Genomic DNA, 24,543 nt, shown 5'->3' with positions numbered 1-24,543 from the left:
CAGGTTTGCATTGAGTTTGCAAGGATTAAAAGTCTGACGTATATGTAGCTTGGATAAGTAATGGCCAAAGGGGCTGTGATAGCTATCTACAGAAAACTGTCAACATACAAGAACTGAAGTTTGCATTTAAGGCGTTACACCGTGTTGAAGTGATGGGACTAGGAAGGGGTGAGCCTTCTAGAGTTTGGGGCTAGTGAAACTCTTGAACTGTTTTTTGGGGGGTTGCTAGGTTTACGGAACTGGTCTGAGTTCATAGATTCCTTTTTGTCCTGGTAATTTAAACCCATGCCCCATTTTTAATTCAATTTTGTCAATATGTGTTTCTGGCTCCTGAGAAATCTATGATATACACCCAGGAGAGACTATATAATTGCCATGAATAGGTGCCCTCTTGGCAATATATATGTGCATAAAATCAACCATTTTTCTGCATGGAAATGGGTAAAGATCCTGTTAAAGGGAAAACCACTTGCAGCCTTAATTATGGAGATGCTATTGTTCCTGAGTTCACTCTATGTGTATAAAGTGCCTACCATCACAAAGCCCTGATACCTGATGGGGACTGTAGGCACTACTATAGAACTACTAGTTTTATTTTTTAATTAGAATTTTTTTCACTTTCTCTCCTCTCCAACTTTTCTTAGACCTTATAGGATTTGAAGTCCATATCCCATTTTTTCCGGAAACTCCCATTGACTTGCAGAATCAAGTCCTTAGAACCGGACTTAGTCTGGCTGTCAGCCACACCTGTGCTGAACAATTGCTGATGCACAAGAGGCAGTAGACTCTATCTCACTCTGTTTTAGCTGTATCAGCTCTGCAAAGCTGGCAGGAGGGACAAACTTATTGTTGTCACTGAAGTCAGCAGCAACAGATTTGCTGAGTAAAATGGAGCTATTTTTACATAGTTGCCTTTCAGACTAGAACTGTTCTTTACAAATATAGAGATGTAACCTGAATTTGTTATAATTGTCAAATAGACTTGAACCAGATAAACTAATTAGTTACGAGCACAAATCACAAGGGAATGCACTTTGTGGGGAGGGAGGGCAGACTATCCAGAATGGACTTTGCAATATTAGTAAACTGCAGTGAGATCAGATGCAAAAAGGGGGGGTGGAGGAGGAAGATAATGGATATCATTCTGTGAGAGATATTAATTAGAATAATGGTTACATTTTGTAAATGAAAAAATATTTGATCTCATGAATGAACTGTGTTTTGGCTGATGATGCTCACTAAATGTAAAATGTCCTCCACCCAAAAGCCGTTTGTCAAAATAATCTAAAAATACTTTGCAAAACTCAGATGGTTAGATTTCATCCCCCCTCAACCTCCTCCCAGCCTCGTAAGCACTATCAATCGCTGTGTTGGAATATGTAACAGGGATCATGTTTCCTGTGGACAAAATTTCTTAGTCTCTTGCAGCTTGAATTGTTAAGGGTTGCAGAAGCTCAGATCACTGAGAAGGATCCTGATCTTTGTGTCCCTGTCAGTTCTTATTTCTTGAAGCTGGCTTTAGTTACAAGAATATAAGAATGACCATGCTGGGTCAGACCAAAGGTCCCTCTAGCCCAGTGTCATGTCAACCGACAGTGGTCAATGCCAGGTGCTCCAGGAGGAATGAATAGAACAGGCAATCATCGAGTGATCCATCCCCTATGGCCCATTCCCAGCTTCTGGCAAATAGAGGCTAGGGACACTCAAAGCATGGCGTTGTATCCCCACCCATCCTGGCTAATAGCCACTGATGGATCTGTCCTCCATGAACTTATCTAGTTTTTTCTTTGAATACAGTTATAATTTTGGCCTTCACGATGTCTTACTATTTATTGTTTTAAACCTGCTGCCTATTAATTTCATTGGGTGAGCCCTAGTTCTTGTGTTATGTGAAGGAATAAATAACATTTCCTTATTCACTTTCTTCACACCTGTCAAGATTTTATAGACCTCTATCATATCCCCCCTTAGTTATTTCTTTTCCATGCTGAAAAGTCCCAGTCTTTTTAATTTCTCCTCATATAGAAGCTGTTCCACACCCCTAATCATTTTTGTTGCCCTTCTCTGTACCTTTTACAATTCCAGTATATCTGTTTTGGGATGGGGTAACCAGATCTGAATGCAGTATTCAAGATGTGGGCATACGATAGATTTATATAGAAGCATTATGATATGTTCTGTCTTATTATCTATCTATATGTAATGGTTCCTAACATTCTGTTACATTTTTTGACTGCCACTGCACATTGAGCAGATGTTTTTGGAGAACTATCCACAATGACGCCAAGATCTCTTTCTTGAGTGGTAACAGCTAATTTAGACCCCATAATTTTGTATGTATAGTTGGGATTATGTTTTTCAATGTGCATTACTTTGCATTTATCAATGCTGAATTTCATCTGCCATTTTCTTGCCCAGTCATCCAGTTTTGTGAGATCCCTTTGTATCTCATTGCAATCTGTTTTGGACTTAACTATCTTTAATAATTTTGTATCATCTGTAAATTTTGCCACCTCACTGTTTACCCCTGTTCCAAATCATTTATGAATATGCTGAACAGCACTGGTCTCAGTACAGACCTCTGGGGGATACTTCTATTTACCACCCTCTATTCTAAAAATTGACTATTTATTCTTATCCTTTGTTTCCTATCTTTTAACCAGTTACCAATCCAAGAGAGGGCCTTCCTTCTTATCCCATGACTGTTCACTTGCTTAGCAGCCTTTGGTGAGTAATAATGTCAAATGCTTTCTCAATGTCTAAGTACACTAAATCCATTAGATCATCCTTGTCCACATGTTTGTTGACTCCCTCAAAGAATTCTAATAGATTGATGATGCATGATTTCCCTTTACAAAAACTATATTGACTCTTCCCCAACAAATGGTGTTCATCTATGTGTCTGATAATTCTATTCTTAACTATAGTTTAAACCAATTTGCCTAGTACTGACGTTAGGCTTACTGTTCTGTAATTGCTGGGATCACCTTTTTAAAAAAATTGCTGTTACATTAACTATCCTCCAGTCATCTGGGACAGAAGCTGATTTAAATGATAGGTTACATACCACAGTCAGTAGTTTTGCAATTTCACATCTGAGTTCCTTCAGAACTCTTGGGTGAACACCAAGTCACATGTAGTCAGTAAAATAATGAATAGCCTGATTTTGAGATCTGCCTAGTTCACACTCGTGTTCTTGCAGGTCATTTAGACACACCTATGTAGCTGGTGTGCTGGTACAGTCAGGCACTCTGATGTGTAAATGACTTGGATTGTGGGTGCAAAAATGGAAAGCCAGATTTTGTAAATGTTGACCAAACCATTAGTGGGCATGTTCTCCTTTGGCCATAGTCTAGGGATATTTTGAAGAGTAACTGGAGATCCTTGGGACATCTGTTTTCTTTCCCTATGTACTGTCCTTGCTTCAGTTCCTTAGAAACATATTCATGCCCTCACTGAGCCTCTTGCTTTCTGTCTGTGTAAGCAAATATCCATAAAGTATGGGTATATTCCAAATATCTTTTTAGACTATGAGGACATAGGAAACAAAAGCAGCCTTTAACAGAAAGAGCAATTCTGTATCACCTGTTACAAGCCACTCATTTCTATCCTACTATGATTTCCATTAATTGGATCTAGTGGTTTAGGTGTGATATACATTGCTCTGAATAAAAATGTATAAACACTATGGGAGAGATTTTCAAAAGTGCCTAAATGACAGAGAGTATAAATCTCATTAACTTTCAATAGGACTTATGCTTCTAGGTCATTAAGTGCTTTTGAAAATTCCACCTCAGGTGTTTGGAGATTATTCTGCCTTGCTCATAGACATCCATTCATTCCTCTCTTCTATTCTTCTGCCAAACCTCTCTCCTAATTAGCCTTCAATTGTTTTCCCAGGCCTGTATGCTTCTCCCAGTGACATGGAGATATTCTACATTGCATGATTTTTCTTGTTCAATGAACGTGTTTGCAATTGCCCATTCAGATGGTTGATGTCAGTGCCTAAGCTTCAAAAATGCTATACAGTCAGAAACCAGCTATCCTCTTCTCTTCTCTTCTCTCTCCTTCTCCTCTCCTCCCTGAATAAATATTCTGAAATTGTTGTGAAGAAGAGAAAAAATGAGAGGACTAATTTTTCACCTAATTTCTTGAAATGGCTTTAAAATCCTGTCCTGGAAAACACACCACAAAGTTTTCATGATGTGATCCTTTTACATTTTCCTGCTGCATCATTCAGACTAATGATGACTCTGATTCAGGGACTTATTTCACTGAGGATGAACAAGCCAGATTAGAGTCTGGCTAACTCTCCCAAAGCTGTGTTGATTCTGTAATGCTTGCAGGAATAAAACTTATTTAATCAGTAAACTAAATGGATATGATTTGCAGGGACATAGGGTCAAGTTCTCTTCTGTTACATTAGTGCAAGAGCAATGGTGTAGATACGTTGACTATGAAAATGCCTGCAATGCACTAAAGTCAGCATCAGTGCTCCCATTGATTTCAGTAGTGCAAGATCAGCACCAGTAGTGCAATCACTTTTCTGATTACAAACATACTTTAGTTTGTACTTGTTCTGCGTGGTGGTGATTTGCAACATGATTATAATTTACATATATATGCATACATATATGCATCATAATCATGTTGCAAATCGCCACCACAGAGAACAAGTACAGGCTAAAGTAAGTCTGTAATCGGAAAAGTGATTACAGTGCTGATCTTGTACTGCTGAAGTCAACAAAAATGTTGATACTGACTTTAGGGCGTACCAGACATCTTCACAGTCAACATATCTACAACTTCGCTGTTGCACTGATATAACAGAGGAGAACTTTATCCTGTGTTTATATCCATATCCATTTAGTTTGCTGACTAAACAAGTTTTATTTTTACATATATAAATTTATAAAATGTATATACATATAAAATGTATATATACACACACACATCCTAATAGCCTTGCACAACTAAGAAGCACTTTAAAAATAGTCATATATCACTGCTGAAACTTAAAATAATAAAGGCAGAGGCCCTGACTGAAGGTTAATGCTGTACAGTGAGTTCAAGATTTTTTTATTAAAGGAATAAAGGGAATTTTTTTCAGTGTCACTGATTTCAAAGAAGAAACATAGTATTGTTTCTATGGGGATTTATGTCACAGGTTTTTTTTTTTTTTTTTACTTTAGTGTAAATCCCAGCTAGAAACAATACGTTTTTTGTGAAGCACTCCCTGCAGAAAATTTGAGAAATAAATCTTTCACTATCGCTGCTCTAGCTGAAGTTGAGCAAGGACTGGAGTACAGAGGATTGGTGCTCAAAGGAAATAAATCATGAAAAATGAAAAGCAAGGAGGGGGGAAAGAAAAAAATCTAATTAAATGAAGTTGCTCAGTACTGTGGCGAGTATGGTGTGTATTCCTGGAGAAGTGTGTCTGGGGCTTAGAACCCAGCTTCCATTGCTTTGCTGTCCTGGGGCACATCTATTCTCAGTGGGGCACATCTATTCTCAGTGCATTATTGCTTCAAGGATGAATGACTGCCCGGCATCTCAGGAGAACCACTGGGAATCATTGTGCCTTAGAGAGCCCCCTGAGACATGATTCTCTCCTTGCCCCTCACGTCTCCCCTAGGCAAAAGGGGAAGAGTAATTTATACCAACTGAGCTATGCTGTCTGGCACATTGGAGAGGCAGATCCAAATCTCCTCATCCAGCTATTTGACGAGATAGGAGGGAATAAACAGGTGCACAGCTCTCTTACTCCTCCGTGTCAGACTCAAGGTGTGGTCAGCTCATGCAGACGTGTAAGGAGGCATTTTTATTCCTCCATACTCCCTTGCACAGGGAATATAATCTAAATCAGCATTTTGCTCTAAAATAGGTAGCAGAAGACAAAAAAAAAACCCAACAAAAATAGAAAAGCTTTGTGCCAGAAAGAATGAACATCAAAGAACTTGGGGTCCAATTCTCCCACCCATATTACAGTCAGTACTAGTCCCAAAGACTATTGACAGAGTAAGCAAGGTGCAGGACTGGGCCCTGAATGGCTGCCAGCCTTTATATTTTGTATCATTGCAACATATAGAAGGCTGGCTCTTTGATTAGGGTGATAGATGAGGACATAGAAGATTTAAATCCTGGCTATACCAACCCCCGCCACAAGCTCTTTTAATGCTCAATCCTTCAAAGTGCTGTGCCCTCAACCTCTATAGACATCAGTAGGATTTCAGGGCCCTGTGCACTCACACCTTACAGGATCCAGCCAGTCAATTCAAAGACTTCAGAAAACAACAGTTGTGGATTTGATACTTCCCTACTCTTCTACCAGCGTAAATCAAGAGTAACATAGCTGCTAGTTACATATACTAGAGTTGGGCAGGCAGCCTGGCCCATGAAAGCATTTAAGAATGCATAGTGCAACCTGCAGATCTAAACAAAGGAGCTGGCTAATTTCCTGGAGAAAGCTACAGGAAATCTTCTCCTCGGGTACAAGATTTCTATCACAGGTGAGAAAAAGGGGAAGTTTTCAAGCAACCGTATACTTGGGTTTTTATATCCAGTGTTTTTTCATTGGAGTGAAAAATAAAACTGTTTGAATCAGGTCACATCATTGTTGTTATTATTGTTATTTTAGATACTTATTAATGTTATGGTTAATTGTATCCCCTCCTGTGTTATTGTTGTTCTACCACATATTAATGTAGTGCTTCTGTAGCCGAGAGAAGTATGGTTGAATTACAGTAACAAGCTACAAGCAGGAGGAAAGTGCTGTGGTTTGGCTGGTCCACTATTAGATATACACCAGCACATCTGGACAGGAGATCATGTGACAAGTAGGAAAGCCAGAAACATATCCTAGATACTATAAAAAATGGGTTCTATTAAATTAAAAAGGCTTTAAATATTGGCTCAGCTGGTTTCTGTAGAGCATTTTTTAGTAGTCTTGGAATGTGTTGCAAGATTTGTGATCACTGAGAATTTGATTAAATATTGCAAATCTATTGTGCTGTTAGTTTATTCACATAGGCTCCGCATGTCTTGCCAGTTCTCCTGTGCTCTCGTAACTCGAGACATGACTCTTGATTCTGGATTAGAACTTTGTGTCCTCAGAACAACTTTTGTGAAGAAAGAAAAACAGAAAACAAAAACAAAAAAACCACAATGCTCCCTTTACATCACATTTTAGAGACACCCCATCCTCTAGCAGATTTTCAAGTGCTGTAGAATACTAGACATATCATGATTCCATGAGCTAGTCAGTAGATTCAGAGATAGAAGTTGTAATCTCAGGCCAGACCAATTGATAAATTTCATCCATGTCTATCCTGATTTACTACAATATATTGTTCTTGAAACAGAACATTCTGCTATCATTGGCCATTCTAATGTCCCTCTAAGTAACCCTAGTGGACTGGATAATCAACGGTTCAGATTTTGGTACAGGCAAGTGACCTATTTACTTTTTTGTACACAAGAACAGCAGATCCAGTGGAACAGATGTCTCTCCTGGGACCAATATTACAGGAAGACTATAATAAAGTATTGCTGAAGCATCCCATAGAAAGTCATGATGATATTTAATCTCATTTGCCGACTGTTGTACTAAAGTATCAACCAAACACTGGGAAAGTATACTAAGACTGTGACGGGATGTCTAAACTCCTCACCAGAAAGGAAGAGGTTAAAGAGCAGACATGGGCTAACTTAGCCCCGGCCTGCTACACCTATGCTGGGTGCTAGGCCTGAGATGGGCTTGAAAGGAGCGAACCCCAGTAATTGGTGGCTGATGTGGAAGGCTGCTCCTGTGTGGGGCAAGAAGCCTGGCTGAGGGATGTCTGCAGCCTGCTAGAGCCCCTTTGTAGGAGAGTGGACCTGGCCCCAACTGTTGGTTTGACTGGAGTCCAGGAACCTGTTGTCAGGCACTAGACCAAGCTGTTGCAGCTGAGGGCCTGCCTGCCAGGAAGGGGGCTGAAAGCTGAGCCTGGCTGGGCAGGGGATTCTTTTGTTTGGTGTCTCTGTTGGATTTTGACTCAAGGACTCCATTACTTTGTAAGGGATTGAACTCTCTGAAATGACTTGGCCAGAGGACTAAGCCACATCTACAGCGGATGTGGGCTGAAGCCCATGTGCGGAACCGGAGGCAGAGCTGCTGCATCACCACAGCACTTCTGCTACACAGGCATTTCATAGCAATTGTTGCGTGTGTAGTTCGGGAAATTACGCTGTAAAAACGTTTCCATTTTTTGACACATACATATGGTGTACTCTACAAGGGAGCATCTTTTGTGTTTGGAAGCGAGAATAACTCCAGCCTCCTCCTCTCTTGGAATGCATGCCATATTATTTATTGCTCACTGAGTGCCAAGTGTGGTTGGCGCTCTGCAGAGCGATAGGAACAAACATGAACCCTGATCCAAGGTACTTATAATTGAAATCAGACACAGTCAAGAGAGGAAGGATGCAGCAATAGACTGGGACTTGGGAGATCTGGATTGAATTCCCAGTTCTGTTACAGACTTCCTGTGTGACCTTGGGCAAGGCACTTACTTTTGTGTGCCTCCGCTCCCCATCTGTAAATTGGGAAAAATAATACTTGATTCTCATTCCCTGTTTCTGTCTTATCTTTTGAGACTGTAATCTGTACAGTGCCTGGCACAGATGATGCAATAATTGATAAGACATGTTATCAAAGCACATGCCATACGAAAGAATATTAAGGGCTAGAGTGAGACCTTACTTCTTGTCCTGTGTTACGGTGGCATGCAGCTGTATCCTCCTGGGGACAGACCTGGTAAAGTAGTGAGCAATCCCTAGTTGCTCCAAGGAGCCTGCTTTCCTTCTGTTCCCAGAGTGGTGATCCGCGCAAGTGAGTATAGAAATGGGCTTATGCCCCCTTACCTCTCTGGCAAGGGCTGGCTGGCTAAGGTAAGTGCCAATATTGATCAAATGTTGCAAAGTGAAGCACTCAAAAGTCTCACAACCTTAATTCTGACCCTTTGTGTGCATACATCGCAATATAGCCTTTAATCCTTTGAGGACATATTACATGCCTGCAGGACTCCTGCAGCCATCAGGGCTCAATCCTGCCCCCCTCTTAAATCAGTAGAAAGCTCCCACTGACTTCAGTAGTGCAGGATTAGGTCCTGAGGGAGTAGGATAAGTAGTGAGGCAAGACTGTGTAGTGAATTACGCTGCAGTCTGGGATATTCTTGCCTAATTCATCGATGGGGTTGGTTGTCATGCAGAGAATGGGATAGGAACCGTACATTAAAAAATGAGTATCTATCTGAGTATGTAGCGAATCCTTTTCTCACACACACACACACACACACACACGCACGCACACACACACACACACACACACACACTGCTCAATTCATTATTTTTTCACGCTGCTTTGAGGAAACATCACCCACACAGTGTGTACATTATGGTTCATTTTAGGGAAGCTTATGGGAATCATTGGGCTCCATGTATTAGTCACAAAGATGATTAATAAGGACTTAAAGGTTCACATGCACATACTTCCATGTTAATGAAGCCCTCATGCTGTATGCATGAAGCAGAACTCAAAGCTCCGGAAATAGTTCTCTTCAATGTTCTTTCCAATGCTCCTATTTTTTAGGCTGCAACAGACACTGATTTATTTGAAATCAGCATAAAATATATACCAGCTCAGTAAATCCCTGAGAGGTTCTCAGCCCTGGTTGAGTGTCCTCATCAGGCAATAAATCAAGGAGGCAATAAAGTATGTTAAATAGCTTAACCAATCATGATGTGGAGAGCCACCAAATGGCTCATTTAAATGCTTACAGGACATTAACTAAATAATAGAGTTACCAGAGAATCTATGCCTCTCTCTCTCTCTCTCTCTAGCTATAGAGAGTGAGAGTGTAGGGCAGTGAAAGTCTGAAGCACAAATAAATAACATCACACAATAAGTTATTTTCCTTACCATTGGATACAGCGAGGCAAATGAAAAAGACTACACTGCTTAGGTAACTTCCTGTCTTATAAACCACCCCAGAGCATCCCCAGATGTGCCGAGTTCAATCTGCTCCACCTTTGATAGAAGACTACCTCCATTAAGTCCTTTTGTTGGCCTCCTGAGTAACTGCAAAACATGTTTCACTGTGTCCCAAAATATATTTGATGGGGCCCCAGGACATTCAAGCATGTACTATTACTGACCCACCTCACATTCACATGAAACCAACTTTCTTGGTTTCCTTGATTTCCTTCTTTCCAGTTGGACACTAAGATTACTTTTTAAAAAAAGGGCTTATTTCAGACCCCACTCCCCCAGAAGTCAATGCAAAGACTCCCATTGAGCTTTGCATCAGGCAGTCAGTGAAGGGAAAACACAACACATGTGTGATGCTCTATGCCTCGGCAGAACACCCTGCACCCACACGTTCATCTTTATAAAATGATTGTGTGGTATCCAATGCAAAGTTTGTCATGTTGGGTGTCTCCGGAAGGCTCATAATGCACTGAGCATGGTTGTTATAGTGATGTTATAGTAATTGTTACAGTGATGTTCTAGCAAGGTTATAGGTTATAATTTCATGCACAATAGTTATGAGGCTGAAAATGTATCCTCATGGCTTAAAGCAAGCCCATGCAAAAACTCTCTAAGAACAGCGAGGCAGTTCACACCTTGTCAGGCCATGGATGGGACAAACCCAGCCCAGCCTCACAGGAACAATGGACAGTGGCTTAGGCAGCAACTAAAGAATCTTTTAGGCCCTCGAGGGAGTCACCCCCTTCCTTTGGGCAGTTTGGGACGGTGAAGAGGTAATGCTCACCTGACTCTGAAGGGGGGGGGCGGGGCAAAGCCAGGAGGAAAGAAAGGACATGATAAAAGGGAGAGACATTTTGCCATGCTCTCTCTCTTCCACCTACATCTGCAGACACCACCTCTACCAGGCAACTGAACCACTGATCAAACGGGAGAGCTTGGCTGAAGAACCAGCCTGTGGTGAGAAGCATCCAAGTTTTTAAGGACATTGAAAGTGTTAAGATCAGCTTAGAATGCGTTTTGCTTTTATTTCATTTGACCAAATCTGACTTGTTATGCTTTGACTTATCACTTAAATCTACCTTTATAGTTAATACATCTGTTTGTTTATTCTACCTGAAGCAGTATTTTTGGTTTGCAGTGTGTCAGAGACTCCCCTTGGGAGAACAAGCCTGGTACATATCAATTTCTTTGTTAAATTGACGAACTCATATAAGCTTGCAGCATCCAGCGGGCATAACTGGACAGTGCAAGAGGGAGGTTCCTAGGGATGTGTCTGGGACCGGAGATATTGGCTAGTGTCTTTTAGTTGCACAATCCAAGGAGCAACTTACATGCCAGAGGCTGTGCGTGAACTCACAGCAGAGCAGGTAATCTCACAGCAGGGATCTCACAGCAGAGCAGGTAAGGCTGGCTCCCAGAGTTGAGGATTGGAGTGGCCTAGCAGATCACTGGTCCAGACAACACCAGAGGGGAATGTCACATCTCCATGCCCTCTTGGCCAGCAGTAGTTGTTAGTCCACAGCAAACTGGAATCAGTTTTCATCATATGAGGTGGGAGCAGTGGTAATTCAAGTAATTCAGAAGAGTTATTCAAAATGAACCAAATAGGCCCTTCAATTCACTCACCATTGTCCTTTGCAAACAATCTGGACTCTAAATTAAGCACACAAAGCAATGCTTGTGCATCCTCCAACAAAATGCTGGGCGTGGCCACCTCTCTCAGATGTCTATTTTCACCTCAATAGTTGCAGATATGTCCAATATGCATTACAAGGAATAGCAAGCATGAAAAGGGGAAGAATATTATTGTCACGGCAAAAAATCAATTGATGACATGAATGGAGGATTGTTTATATTTATAGCAGGATCCTTATCTATTTAAACTGCACACACAAATAGGGAATTTACACATAAAAATATTTTTTGATTAGTAGTAGGAGTTGTTGGCATAGGGTCTGATACACAACCCCCTGTAGTTAATGGAAGCCTTTCCATTAGGCCCATCGACATTACAAAAATTGCTTGTTTTCTCTATTCCTAACCCCACGGAGATGAAGTTATGCAGTCCGTCCTCCTGTCAGTGCAAGATTTTCTTTTAGTGCCTTATCCAGTGAATCTTTGCATGAATCATGCAATGGGGATTCTACCTCTTCACTTGGGAGACATTTCCATACATCATCAGATTATTTATTATTAATATAATAAAATAAAATAATAATATTAAAATAATAATAATTTCTAAGCATTTATATCATGATAGCAACTAAAGAACAACCATGTCAAGGTTCTATTGTGTGAATCACTGTACAAACATATAGTACGTGACATTCGCTGCCCAAAGTCTAACAGACAAGACCTAGCAGGTGAATCAGATGAACACGAGAGTTGAGGTGGGAGATGGAGGAGACGGGGTAATAAAAATTAATAGAATGTGTGCAATTGTTAGCTAATCAGAAACAGCAATTACAGCTTGCCCAATCTCACAGTTATGAATCTTGATCTTTTAGCAGCATACACTTTTGCTTTCATTTCACCCTATCCATGCTCGCTTGCTATAACATACTAATAGTTTCAATGAGCAAATAATTTTAGCGGTTCCCTTGAAGAATATGTGATCATGACAGAGAACAGCTACATGGAAAATTCCACCTTTCTTCTGGTTGGTTACTCACTTTTTGAGGGCTTTGACATTTTAACAGTGGGCAATCTCCATTGACGAAGCGAAAGTGAGTAGGTGATTGTCCTGTTTGACAGATGAAGAAAAATAAATTAAGTGATTTACCCAAGTCATCCAACAAGTCAGAACCAGGCAGGCTGGTGCTGAAAATTTTCAGCTGGCTCCCACTAGCTCCATTTGGCAACTCTCTAACTAAGCTTCACATATATCCCCCGTGACCATAATATGTGAGAGCATCACAGTGTATTTATCCTCACATCACCTCTGCAACATAGGGAAGTGCTATGACTCCCATTTTACAGATGGGGAACTGAGGCACAGAGAGGCAAAGTGATTTGCCCAAGGTCACATAGAAAGTCTCCAGGGAAATGAACCTCGGTCTCCCTGATCCAAGGCAAGTGCCCTAGCTAGGCATTTCTCTACTGGTCTGTACAAAGCTCCTGGCACCTGAGGTGACTGCTCCCGCAGAAGAAACCAACACGGACCAGCTGGAAGAGTCTAATGGACCCTCCTGAAATTCTCACTGGATGGAGGAGCAGGAGCAGAGGGATTATGGGAGTTAGGGGACCCAGAGAGGCTGTAGGTAGGTCAGTGGTAGCACACAATTGCAGCTGTGTTCCAGCAGTGAGAGAGCAGAAAGACAGAGCTGGAAGAGGCAGGTTGGGTGGAAGGGCCGTGGTAGAGCTTTCAGCTACAGAAAGGGTTGTATCATCCTGGTTCCACTGCTGCACTTTGATCAAAGGAGCTGTTCCCAGCACTCTGTGTTTGCAGCGAACTGGAATCAAAGGACTGACTGGAGTTTGAAAAAAAAATCTGCTTAGGACCAAACGTCAATGGGAAGGGGCAAGGCAGGGAAGAAAGTGTGTTTTCCATGGCAGTTGACAATATCCCTGACACAAGGCCACTCGCCAACCCTTTCAGATGAACATTCCTCACTACAAAAAGTCTGTTCTCTGTGGTTGCCTTTCCATCTCCTACTCTCCATGAGAGCTCTGAGACCTTCTGGACCAAAGCTTGGGTAAGTTGCATCAGGGTCCTTATTTCTATGCATTGGGGTCCACAATTCAGCAGATAGGATGTACTAAAAAATGTTAGTTCTAAGAGTCGGATCCAATGCCCATTAAAGCCAATGGAAAGGCTGCAGTGGATGCTAGATCTGTCCTTCGATGTTGATCTTGCTTTCTGCTGCACTGTTGGCTACTGAGTGACACACGGTAGTATGAGTCTAACAGAGCATGCTCTTGTAGTTGCTCATTATAATTACCCTGACACATCTTTGTAATTCATATACACAGTAAATATCTATCAACAGTCTGAAATAATTGTTTTATTTTCCACCCCAGGATGCTTCCCTGGGCATTTCTTTCACTTACTCTTTGTCTGAGAGCATGCAATCGGCCGTTTATAGAGATGCTGACTGTGATGGTAGCTCAGATAGTTGCAACGTCTATTGAAGAGTGATGCTGTTGTCACTTTCCGTGTCTCCCTTCCCCCAGAGAATATGCTGTTGGTTCCAATGCTGACCTGAGCAGCTATCGGATGCTGGACCTTGGTTACTACTGTCTTCTCACATGGCAGCTGAAGCATAGCCTAGCCCCAAAGAATTGAACAGCAAGGGGCAAATATTCAGCCTTAAAAGAGGCTTAGGGACTTGTACACATGCCTATCTGAGAGATCAAAGGCTACAGCTGTATGTGTAAGGCGGCCTTAGCAAATGATAAATGGATAGTTAAACAAGCAGTTACCAGGTTTCTGCGCCTAAAACCCTGTCTGGGTGAATAAATAGATGCATGCACAGTTTCATCACATGCAGCTGAAAATGTAGCCTTTGCAAACTGACTATCACTGTAGGGTGACTAGTTTAAAGGGAAAAGAAAGCAGTGAAAGCAGAAAGCACGGTATGACACATTTTTAAACAATTTTTCAATATTATAAAATATGCCTGAGAATTCAGTGATTCCAGACCTCAGGTAAGAAGAAAGATGGTCTTGAGGTGCTGGACTGGAACTCAGGAGATCTGCATTCCATGTCCACCTTTGCTACAGATTTCTTTTGGGACTTGGGGCCGCTCACTCAACCTCTTTGAACTTCAGTTCCCCATCCACATGATTAGGCCCTGATCCTGCAAATATTTATTCACACTGGCTTCAGTGGACCTGCTCCCATACTAAAAGTTACACACATGCATGTGTTTGAACAGTAGCTAATACAATGCGGCCCTGATCTCAGTTGGTGCCTCTATGTGCTACTGTAATATGAATGATAAATGAAAGGTTTGCAATACCTACCCTTTGCCGCCTTCATTGTTGGCAAGAGAAATTGTGTTTGAAAAGCATTTTTAAACACAAGTCAAATTGGGTTCCTGCTTAAACAGTAGGTAACCCATTTTAAAGAGAATTCAGGAAGGGTTAAAACCAGGAAAATCCCATTTAAAAAGAAAGCCCCTCCCCTCATATAGGACCCTTTGCTACAGGATAGTTGTTAGTATGGGCAATGGTGTTCTATAAGTAAATAGATTATTGTAATGACATAACTTGATACATTATCTTTCACTCTTGAAGGAACCTAAGCCACTTGAGGTATACATATTAATTATTATCATAGCTTTTAGGGGCCCTAGTCATACACCAGGATCCCATTGTCCTAGGTGCTGTATGAACACAAAACAAAAAGACAATTCCTGTTCAAAGGGGTTTATAATCTAAGCATACCACAAGAGACATCACAGATATAGACAAATGGGGGAGCATATGTAAACAATGAGATAATATTGGTCAGCATGATAGGCTGTGGTCTTAGCACACCAGGAGCTTAACTATTGCCAAGTCTTCTGTAGACATAAGAACATAAGAATGACCACACTAGGTCAGAACAAAGGTCCGTCTAGCCCAGTAGCCTGTCTTCCGACAGTGGCCAATGCCAGGTGCCCCAGAGGGAATGAACAGAACAGGTAACCATCAAGTGATCCATCCCCTGTCACCCATTCCCAGCTTCTGGAAAACAGAAGCTTGGGACACCATCGCTACCCATCTTGGCTAAATAGCCATTGATGGACTTATCCTCCATGAATTTATCTATTTATTTTTGAACTCTGTTATAGTATGACTGTATGTTGTGTGAAGAAATACTTCCTTTTGTTTGTTTTAACCCTGCTGCTTTTGGTGACCCCTAGTTCTTGTGTTATGAGCAGGAGTAAATGGCAAAGTAGAGTTTTGAGGAGAGATGAAAAAGGTGGGCAAGGAGATAGCTTTGTGGATTGTAATAGAGCCCTCAGAGGGCCAGAATGCCTAGTGGGTAGCACACCCAGAATATCTTGTCACCAGGAAGATCTTGCAGTCTAGTTCCTCACCCAAGAAAGGAATTAGCTTCTTAGGTTGCAATGGCGTTCCCCACTTCTTTACTAAAAGGGGAGCGAGACTGGAATGTGGTATCTGCCCCTCCTAAAGCAGGGGCAGTTTTTTAGGGCATCCCAGGCCCTCCCACTCACCGGGCTCCAACCCAGGGCCCTAGTAGAGTGAACAGTGTCCAGCCCCTTGGCGTGCTCTCGGAATTATTCTCTCGGGGTCACTTCCTACTGTCCATCTCCTCAATGGCTCCAAGTCCAATAGAAGGTAACAAAAGAAAAATGAAAGACAACTAAATCTTCAGCTTCCACTAGGCTCAGCAGGCAGTCCTACTCCTCACAGGATATCTTCTTTGACACCCTTGTCCTGGAGCCCTCAGGGTAGGTCTGTCTTCCTCCTCAGTCTCTCCCTTCTGAGCTGAGTTATTCCCTTTTAAACTTGAGTTGGAGTTGGAGCATGCTCAGTTGGTCTGGAAGGGTGAGTCTATTGGGGCCCAGTATTGTCCTTTATCTGCCTTGGGTCCAGTGTGGGCTTTGCACACTCTGTCACATGGATGTTTACCAGGAGTGCCTGCCAAGCACATGGGGCAGTGTGGGAGAAAGCACAAAGGTGTTTGTTTGAAAATTTAAGACATGGGTGGTGCAAGCTGGCATCATGGGGGGATCAGAGGTGAGCATCCACAGCTTGAGAGAGAACAAGTAGGTTGGGTTTTGGGGATTGACTGTGCATGGCCTTGAAAGTGAATACAAGTGGCTTATGATTGATGTGATATAGTGCAGGGAGCCAGTGGAGAGATTCCAAGAGAGGGGTGAACATGGTCAAAGCCACGGGCTATGAATATGATCTTTTCAGTAGCATTCTGAATGGAACGGACAGGCGGAAACTGCATTTGTGAAGGCTAGAGAGAAGGACATTGCTGTAGTCAAGATGTGAGACGGGGAGAACTTGGATGAGAATTTTAGCTGAGTGGATGGATAGGAAGGGCCATATATTAGAGATGTTATGCAGAAAATAGGGGCAAGGTTTAGATATAGCCTGGATGTGAGGACCTAAAGAGAGCTCCAAGCTGAAGATGAAGCCAAGATTATGGGCCTGAGGGACAAGCCTTGTGGTGGTGTTATCCACAGTGACTGAGGTAGGAGGTAGCAGCGAGGGCTTGGAGTGGGAGAGAGATTAGGGGCTCTATTTTCAGCACGGTTAGGTTGAGCTGGTGGCTGGACATCCCCAAGGTGATGTATCAATGTTCCATTACAATGGTGGGACAGTATGATTAGGAAGATGGTAATGGCTATCTCAGGAGATTGTGAAGCAGGAGATTGGGAGCCCAATTCTCCCCGTGCAGAAGATGTGTAACTTCAGTGGGAGTTACCCACATCCTACAGTGAATGAACTGGGGATATGGGTTCTATTTTTAATTCTGCCACCCAACTTGCTGTGGGAGTTTGGCCAAATCCCAAAGTCTCAATGCCTCAGTTTGGCTGTCTGTAACTTAGAGATAGACATTTATTTGTGTACCCAACAAAGTGTTCTGAGAGCCTCCAACGAAAGGCACTTTGGGTTTGATCCCTCTTCTATTTGAAATCAATTAGAGTCTTTCCATTGACTTCAACAGAGCTGGAACAGGTTCTATAAAAGGGCAAGTATTAGTAATAGTAATTCTTAGATGAGGGAAATTTTCTTGGCAACCACTGTTCCCCTGTTCTCAGGAATGTCTCTGAGTTTGCTAAAGGAAAAAATTCTTTTCTACAAGGTATTCTTCCGTGTGTGTGTGTGTGTGTGTATGTGTGTGTGTAAGAGAGTGCAAGAGTGCGAGCTAAGTCCACTTGCACAATAATTTTACAGGCTTTGAAAGGGGTTATATAATTCACCAGGCAGTCCCTATCAGCAGCACTCCTGGGAATGCTGGGCCCAGTTGCCCATGCTATTACATAAGTTTAACTGGGTTGACTTAAATGGAGTTACACAGACATAAAATAGGTGTAAATGTAGCAAAGAATCAGACCCAGATGATACAATTCCCATACAGCCAAACAATTGTCAGTTCAGCTATTAGCAAGTGACTTGATATGTATATTTATTACTACTATGTAATGAATGGAAATCAACTCCTGTTGCATTCTAGGCAACACCAGTATGACTCAGCTTCCTTTCAGATTCACTTTTACCTACAGTTTCCAGTTTTGAACTGCACAAATCTAGAGAAAAAATCAGTTAATGGAGGAATTAAACAAACAATAATCCCATTTGAACCATCATGTCTTGGGAACGTGCAAGTTTTCCCATCCACTTAAATCTCTGGGCATAAATTAAAGCACATGAGAACTGGTTCCAAAGCCCAGAGACAATGGCAACATTAGTCTATTGGCAAGACAATTAATTTGTATGTAATAGCATCAAGAGTTTTCAACTGAGCAAACCACCAGCACTTGCATGGTTTTCAGTTACCGCCCACCAGGGAAATTTTCAGAAGGGCTTCAAAACAACAGGATGATCCTCAGTCAATTTAACTGATGTCGGAGGGATTTCTTTCTTTCCATGGGGGAACTGCAAACGCAGTCACAGTGACAATGAGTTGAGGTTTCTAAGGTTTTCCTTTAAGGATGTAACAAATGTAGGAAACTGTGCAGGAGAACTCTCCATAAATCAGAACCTGAAGGGATGCATTGTGTGCTGCAGCAGCTCTGAACCTTCGACAAGATGTTTCTCGGGCAAGTTTTTTGGAATTTTGGTGGGCTCTGACCTGCAGTTTTCACTTCCAAAATAACTTGACTTTTCTAAAGTGGTAATTTCATTTTCATGATAATGCTAAACTCAAGCCACATGTGCTTTAATTTAAAGCAGGGCTCAGGCTGCGGAGCCTGCCAAGAAACAGTAGAGAAACATGCTTATTCTACTAGTTTGCTTGAGGCTCTCTGCATTTTTGAATGCCTCGGCAGAAATATAGTTTTTAAATAAGCCAATCCCAGAGAGAGCGCAGTGGGCTGTGGAGGAGTTATACATTTTTGCATTAAAGTCTTGTTGGCGTTCCACGCATTGACTGGTTAATTAAGAACCGATGAATTGGCACCAGAGGGACACATTATTTGATGACCTTGTTGGCTATCTAATTTGACAGCTAAGGTGCTGTCCAGACCCTTTCTCAGCCCTGAACTGGCACATTCGACTTCACCGCAGCACAGACAATCAGACTGGTTTAGCTATGCTAGACCAGCCCGTGTGATGTGCTGTTTTGGAACTTTGGTTGTGCAGCTCTTTCTGCTAATTAACCCCCTCCATGATGGATATGTTTACAGTGTCTTTGTCAACACTTTTAGGATTTTTTAAAACTCTCTTGGGAGGCTGTAAAAAGCAATCCTGGTTTTTTATTTAGAGAGAGGGAATGAGAAATACAGAAAAGACAGAAATGAAGAGACAGAAAAGAAGAGCTTTTCTCCCCTCTGTTGGAAAATGTAGGGCTTGGATTCTCAGTTAGTGAATGCTGCTGCTCTGCACCAGCTGAGGATCTGGCCCATTATATCAGTTAAAATGTCTTTCCAAACCATTTACAATAACATTTTGCAATTATGGAGCACTTTTCCAGGCAGAGTTCTCAAAGCAGATTATCGAGGTGGGTAAAGCTTATTAGTCTCATTTTGCAAATGATGCAGCTGAGGCACAGATATGTTAGGATCAGTATTTGCAGACTTGCTTTCCACTGGCTTCAATTGGACGTGTGGGACCTCTGCACCCTTCACAATCAAGCCACTTTTATTTACAGGGCCCAAGTGGGATTTAGATGCCTAACGTTAGGCATCAATGTTTGAAATGTTGGGCCTATTCTCACTAGCGGGGAATTTGGACCATTTCCACTGACTTGTGTCCATTACATCAGCAGAGAATCTGGCCCATTTCCTAAATGATTTACCCAAGGTTACACAGAATGTTAGCAATTAGCATTAGGAACGGACCCCAGCTTTCCACACATCCCGCAACGTGTGCCATCCACTAGACCACAGCTGCTTCTCTGTACCACTGTTGTGACTAAGCACTGTCCAAAGAGGAAGTCAGTTTCTGACACAGAGGTACAAGCCAAAGCCCATGGAAGTCAATGGATTTTCAAAGTTCTTCCCTTCCTCTTTCTACCTACTGGACAATCTGTTCACTTTCAGTGACATGATTTCTAACTATGTGTTCTGCTGGACGTGCTTGGCTAGCTCGACTTTTTCCTTCTGTGTGTGAGAAGTGTTAACACTTTAATCGATATTGCCTCCCCCGCTTGCTGCAGCATTGGTTCCAAATGGCCCCCATGCTTAATTACTCAGCCTTCTGCTCAGCATCACGATTCCAAGCCCCCTACAAGGTTCCTCTTATTGGTATCCTGCCATTTCCAGCTAGGAGCTGTTCATTGTGTGCCAGCTTAACAGTGCAGCGATGAATTTTCTGTTTCCATAGTGTCTGCCTATATCTGAGACTGTAAGTGGGATCAGTGGGCTTTGCTCGCAAGCCTTGAATTCCATTTAATTCAGCAGAAAGGCCCTGACAGACTCCATGTGCCCAAGGTCACCCACTCCCCCTGGAAAACAAAAAAAAAGCCTGTTGCACTCAGGGTATGTTCCCGAAAATCCCTGACATTATATCTCAATTTCCCCAAAGCAGCTTTAGACTTGAAGACAATAGGTGGAAGATTTTAAAAAAGGATCATTAATTTTTAGGCCACTAGTTGCCTGCAAATCATTCTTCCCAGGCTATGGACAGGGCAGCCTAGAGACCGGCTGTTTTACAGTGACATATCTTCAGGAAGAAGTATTTAAAAACTGAACCACAAATGTCTCAAGACAGACATGATTCAATGATTTCCCAAAACAGGGATTTTAAATAAACATTGCATTACATCTTTCTGTATTTTTTAATATACCAGAAGTAAAACACATGCAGCAGCTTCTCGGAAGGATGTGCAGGTAGTGAATTATCTATAAGAAAGGACACGGGACTGATTGCTCAAAGCTCCCTTCTTTCCCTGAACTATCTGGCTGGCTAGTTCTTCTATATATTACACACATAGGCACGCACACATGCAAACTATGCCAAAAGAACATTATTATGGTTGAAAAGTCAAGCACTCAAAAGTTAGGCAATGCCAGAATTAAGGTTGCCTGTGCAGCCTTCCCCTTTGTACCTATGCATTATGATACAGTCTATTATTTCATGATCACGTGATATTTTTTCCCCACAGGATCCCTGCCTCATTCATTCTGCTCTGGGGATGAATCAGGATTGTGTAGCCAAGGAGGCTATACGACACCCCCCCCCCACACCTCATTGGTTGCAGAAGTTGGAATGTGTGTAGTGGATGATGCAGGGCATTGCAAGAAGAGAAAGGGTGGTCTCATGGTTAAGGCAGTTCAATGTTGGCCTGGAGTACTGGACTCCATCTCTGTTTTCGCCACAGAGTTCCTGTGTGATGCTGGGCAGGTAACCAAGATGTTGTCTGTAGGACCCCTGGCTCATTTGTGGCAGAAATTGGACAATGCTCATTTAATGGGCAGCTATTCAATATTTTGTTTTCTCCTTGTTGCTCAACAAATGCCTTATTAACAGCACACACCTGCTCTGAAGACAGAATTATTAATTTCCTCTTGATTCTCATTGCTATAATATTGGAGTGCTTCACAAATATTACTGACTTTATCTTTACAAAACCACTGTGAGATGAGGGGGTATTATTATCCCCATTTTGTAGTTGGGGAACTAAAACAGAGACATGAAAGTCGAAAGTATCCACTAATTTTGGGTGTCCAATTTGAGATGACTAGGACCTAATTTTTTCAGAGTACTTAGCATCATATAGCACTTTATAAGCTCAGAGCACAGCTCCCACTGCCTTCAGTTGCACCTGTGTGCACTCAGCACTTCTGCAAATCAGATCCCAGTGTCTCAAATCAGGCACGAAAAAAACAAGGAACACTGCTGAAACATTTGATTTAACTGACTTGAGTAACATCACACAGGAACTCTGTTGCAGAGGCAGAGATAGAATCCACTTCTCTGGGACAGCATTCAACTGCTTTAATCATAAGACTATCTGTTCTCTTTCTGCAAACTGCAAATTTGCAAAGTCTTATAACTTGGCCAAATCTGGGCAGATTTTCCCAGGGATGGCAAAAGGCTCACCCCCGACACGAAGGCCAGCCCCCTCTACATTGCAAGTTTCTGCTCCATACCTTGGGAGCACTAGAGCAATTCAACAAAAAGGTCACCTGATTGTTTAACATGGGCAAAACAATGTATTTTTCCCTAGCCTAGTTCTTGGAAAGGGCTAAATCATTTTGACTGAAATTAAAAACAAACAAACAAAACAACAACAACAACAACAGCCCGAGGCAGACACCCAGCATGGAAAACTTCAACCCAAATGGTTAAAGTTTGGCCAAAGTTACAAGCTACTGAAAACATGACCTTATAATGGGATATGGCAGGGAAGCTCAATAACAGTAGTGCTACCAGGCCAGCCTATAACAGAAGAGAAATTCTCATCTGTTTTCTCCTTCCATCTGATACCAGTAGATCATCTTGGAAATAGCATGACATGAAAAGTCTCATTAGGGCCGTGCTTTGATAATGTTCCCTTTCTTTACTACACATCAGTTTACCAGCTGTCTCAGTGACCAACTGGATACTCTTTATCTCTCTGCAGATCATCCTTTTAGTTATAGGCCAATCTCCCTCTTGAGCACCACCTACAAGGTGACAGAGCACATGATTCTGAACAGAATTGGGTCCTCTGTGGACACCAGCCTACCCAAGGAGCAAGCTGGTTTGCTCCAACCAGATCCTGGCCCTCAACTACAAACACCAGGGCTGGATTCCAATGAAAACTCAAGACTGGTACTGCTTTCACTGATCTGTCAGCAGCATATGACACAGTCTGGTAGGATTCCTGTGTGTGGATTCTCAGGCTGTTGAACACCACGCTTAGCGGCTGAAGGATGCGTGTGTACCTCGGAGGTCAAACTAGCAAGCTGCTCACTTTGAATAATGGGCTACCACAAAGCTCTGTGCTTGCTCTGACACTCTTCAATGTATACATGCATGATACTCCTCAATCGACAGCGCAGAAGTTTGCATATGCTGATGATTTGGCACTTTCAACTCAGGCCCGTAGCTTTAAAGAACTTGCAGTAACCCTTACCTCTGACCTTAAGATCACGGAGAAGTACTTTCAGAAGTGGCAGCTGAGACCAAATTGGTAGCCTCTACTTTCCACCTTGACAATAGAATCGCACAAAACACTAACTGTCAAGTTTTGTGGTGAAACTGTGCATTATAACTAAGGCTAAGATTTTGTCATGGTGATTTTTAATAAAAGTCACGGACTGGTCACAGGCAATAAACAAAAATTAATGGAAGCTGTGACCTGTCTGACTTTTGCTGCTGCAGTTCCATGGAGTTGTGAACTTCCCCCTCTGCCCATGGCACCTGGAAGCTGCAGCTGTCCTCCCTCTGTGAACAGCAGCTGGAAGCTGCAGGGTGACCATATTTCCCAAAGAGAAAATGGGACACTCCCAGCCGCTTGCCCAAGGCATCACCCCACTCCCCACACGAGGCTGTCACCCATTACTGCAACCCTGAGGAGGACCCCCTCAGGAGTCTGTCACCTGTCCCTGGAACCTTGCAGGGGCCCCCGTCACCTGTCGCTGGTGTTGCCTGGCACTGGAACCCTGCCACGGGCCCACTGGCTGCCAGCTCCAGAGTCCCGCAGGCCCAGGGGAGAATGTCACAGAGGTCTCTGGAAGTCACGGATTCCATGACTTCCATGACCTCTGTGACATAAAAGTAGCCTTAATTATAACCCAAAGCAATATATCTCAGTGTCATTCTTGACTGCACACTGACCTTTCGTGACCACTTCAGAAAAAGTAGCCTTTAAAGTGAGGACTCGCATCAACATTATTCAAAAGCTAGTGAGAACAAACGGGATCAGCTGATGTACTCAGTTGCAGAGTGTTGTGCACTGGTGTGGACAAGAAGTTGCCATGCTCAACTTGTGAATAGGCAGCTGAAACAGACTATGAGAATCATCATGGGAACTTTAAAATCAACACTTCTATCGTGGCTTTCTGTATGAGCAAACATCAAATCTCCAGCTATCCATTGAGATAGCCACAGCAAGAGAACTTAAGTGTGCCAAAGACTTCCATCTAGCAGGTTGTGGAGCGTATCCCAACAATGTTTGGAATCATGAAAACCACTATGGACCACGTGACCACCTCATATCTCTGGATCCAGCCATGGAATGGCAGTGTCTGGACTTCATCTACCATTCCAAACAAGCACATTATTACTCACCCAATAAGTCGTTCTCAACCTGCCATGCAAACTTTGGACCACACTGAACTGCATCCAAACAAACCATGGAAGATATGGCTACTTGATGCACAGTGGAAAATCAAAGAGTCCCTTATGTGGGACTGGGTGGGAAAACATCCACACCATCGAACACATCATCATGCAGTGTC

General features: G+C 42.4%; 1 protein-coding gene across 1 annotated transcript in view; it reads left to right on the top strand.

Annotated features, from left to right (window-relative positions):
* Positions 1 to 24,543, top strand: part of RUNX2 (RUNX family transcription factor 2) — a 292,810-nt gene that overhangs the window by 233,790 nt on the left and 34,477 nt on the right. Inside the window, exon 6 of the mRNA XM_050950844.1 lies at positions 2,664 to 2,727. Coding sequence (XP_050806801.1) covers positions 2,664 to 2,727 — 64 coding nt within the window. The remainder of the gene's footprint in view (positions 1 to 2,663; positions 2,728 to 24,543) is intronic.

This window comes from Gopherus flavomarginatus, chromosome 4 (assembly GCF_025201925.1).
Source record: "Gopherus flavomarginatus isolate rGopFla2 chromosome 4, rGopFla2.mat.asm, whole genome shotgun sequence".
NCBI lineage: Eukaryota > Metazoa > Chordata > Testudines > Testudinidae > Gopherus > Gopherus flavomarginatus.
Note: the sequence above shows the minus strand (reverse complement) of the source record. Positions and strands in the feature narration are given on the sequence as shown.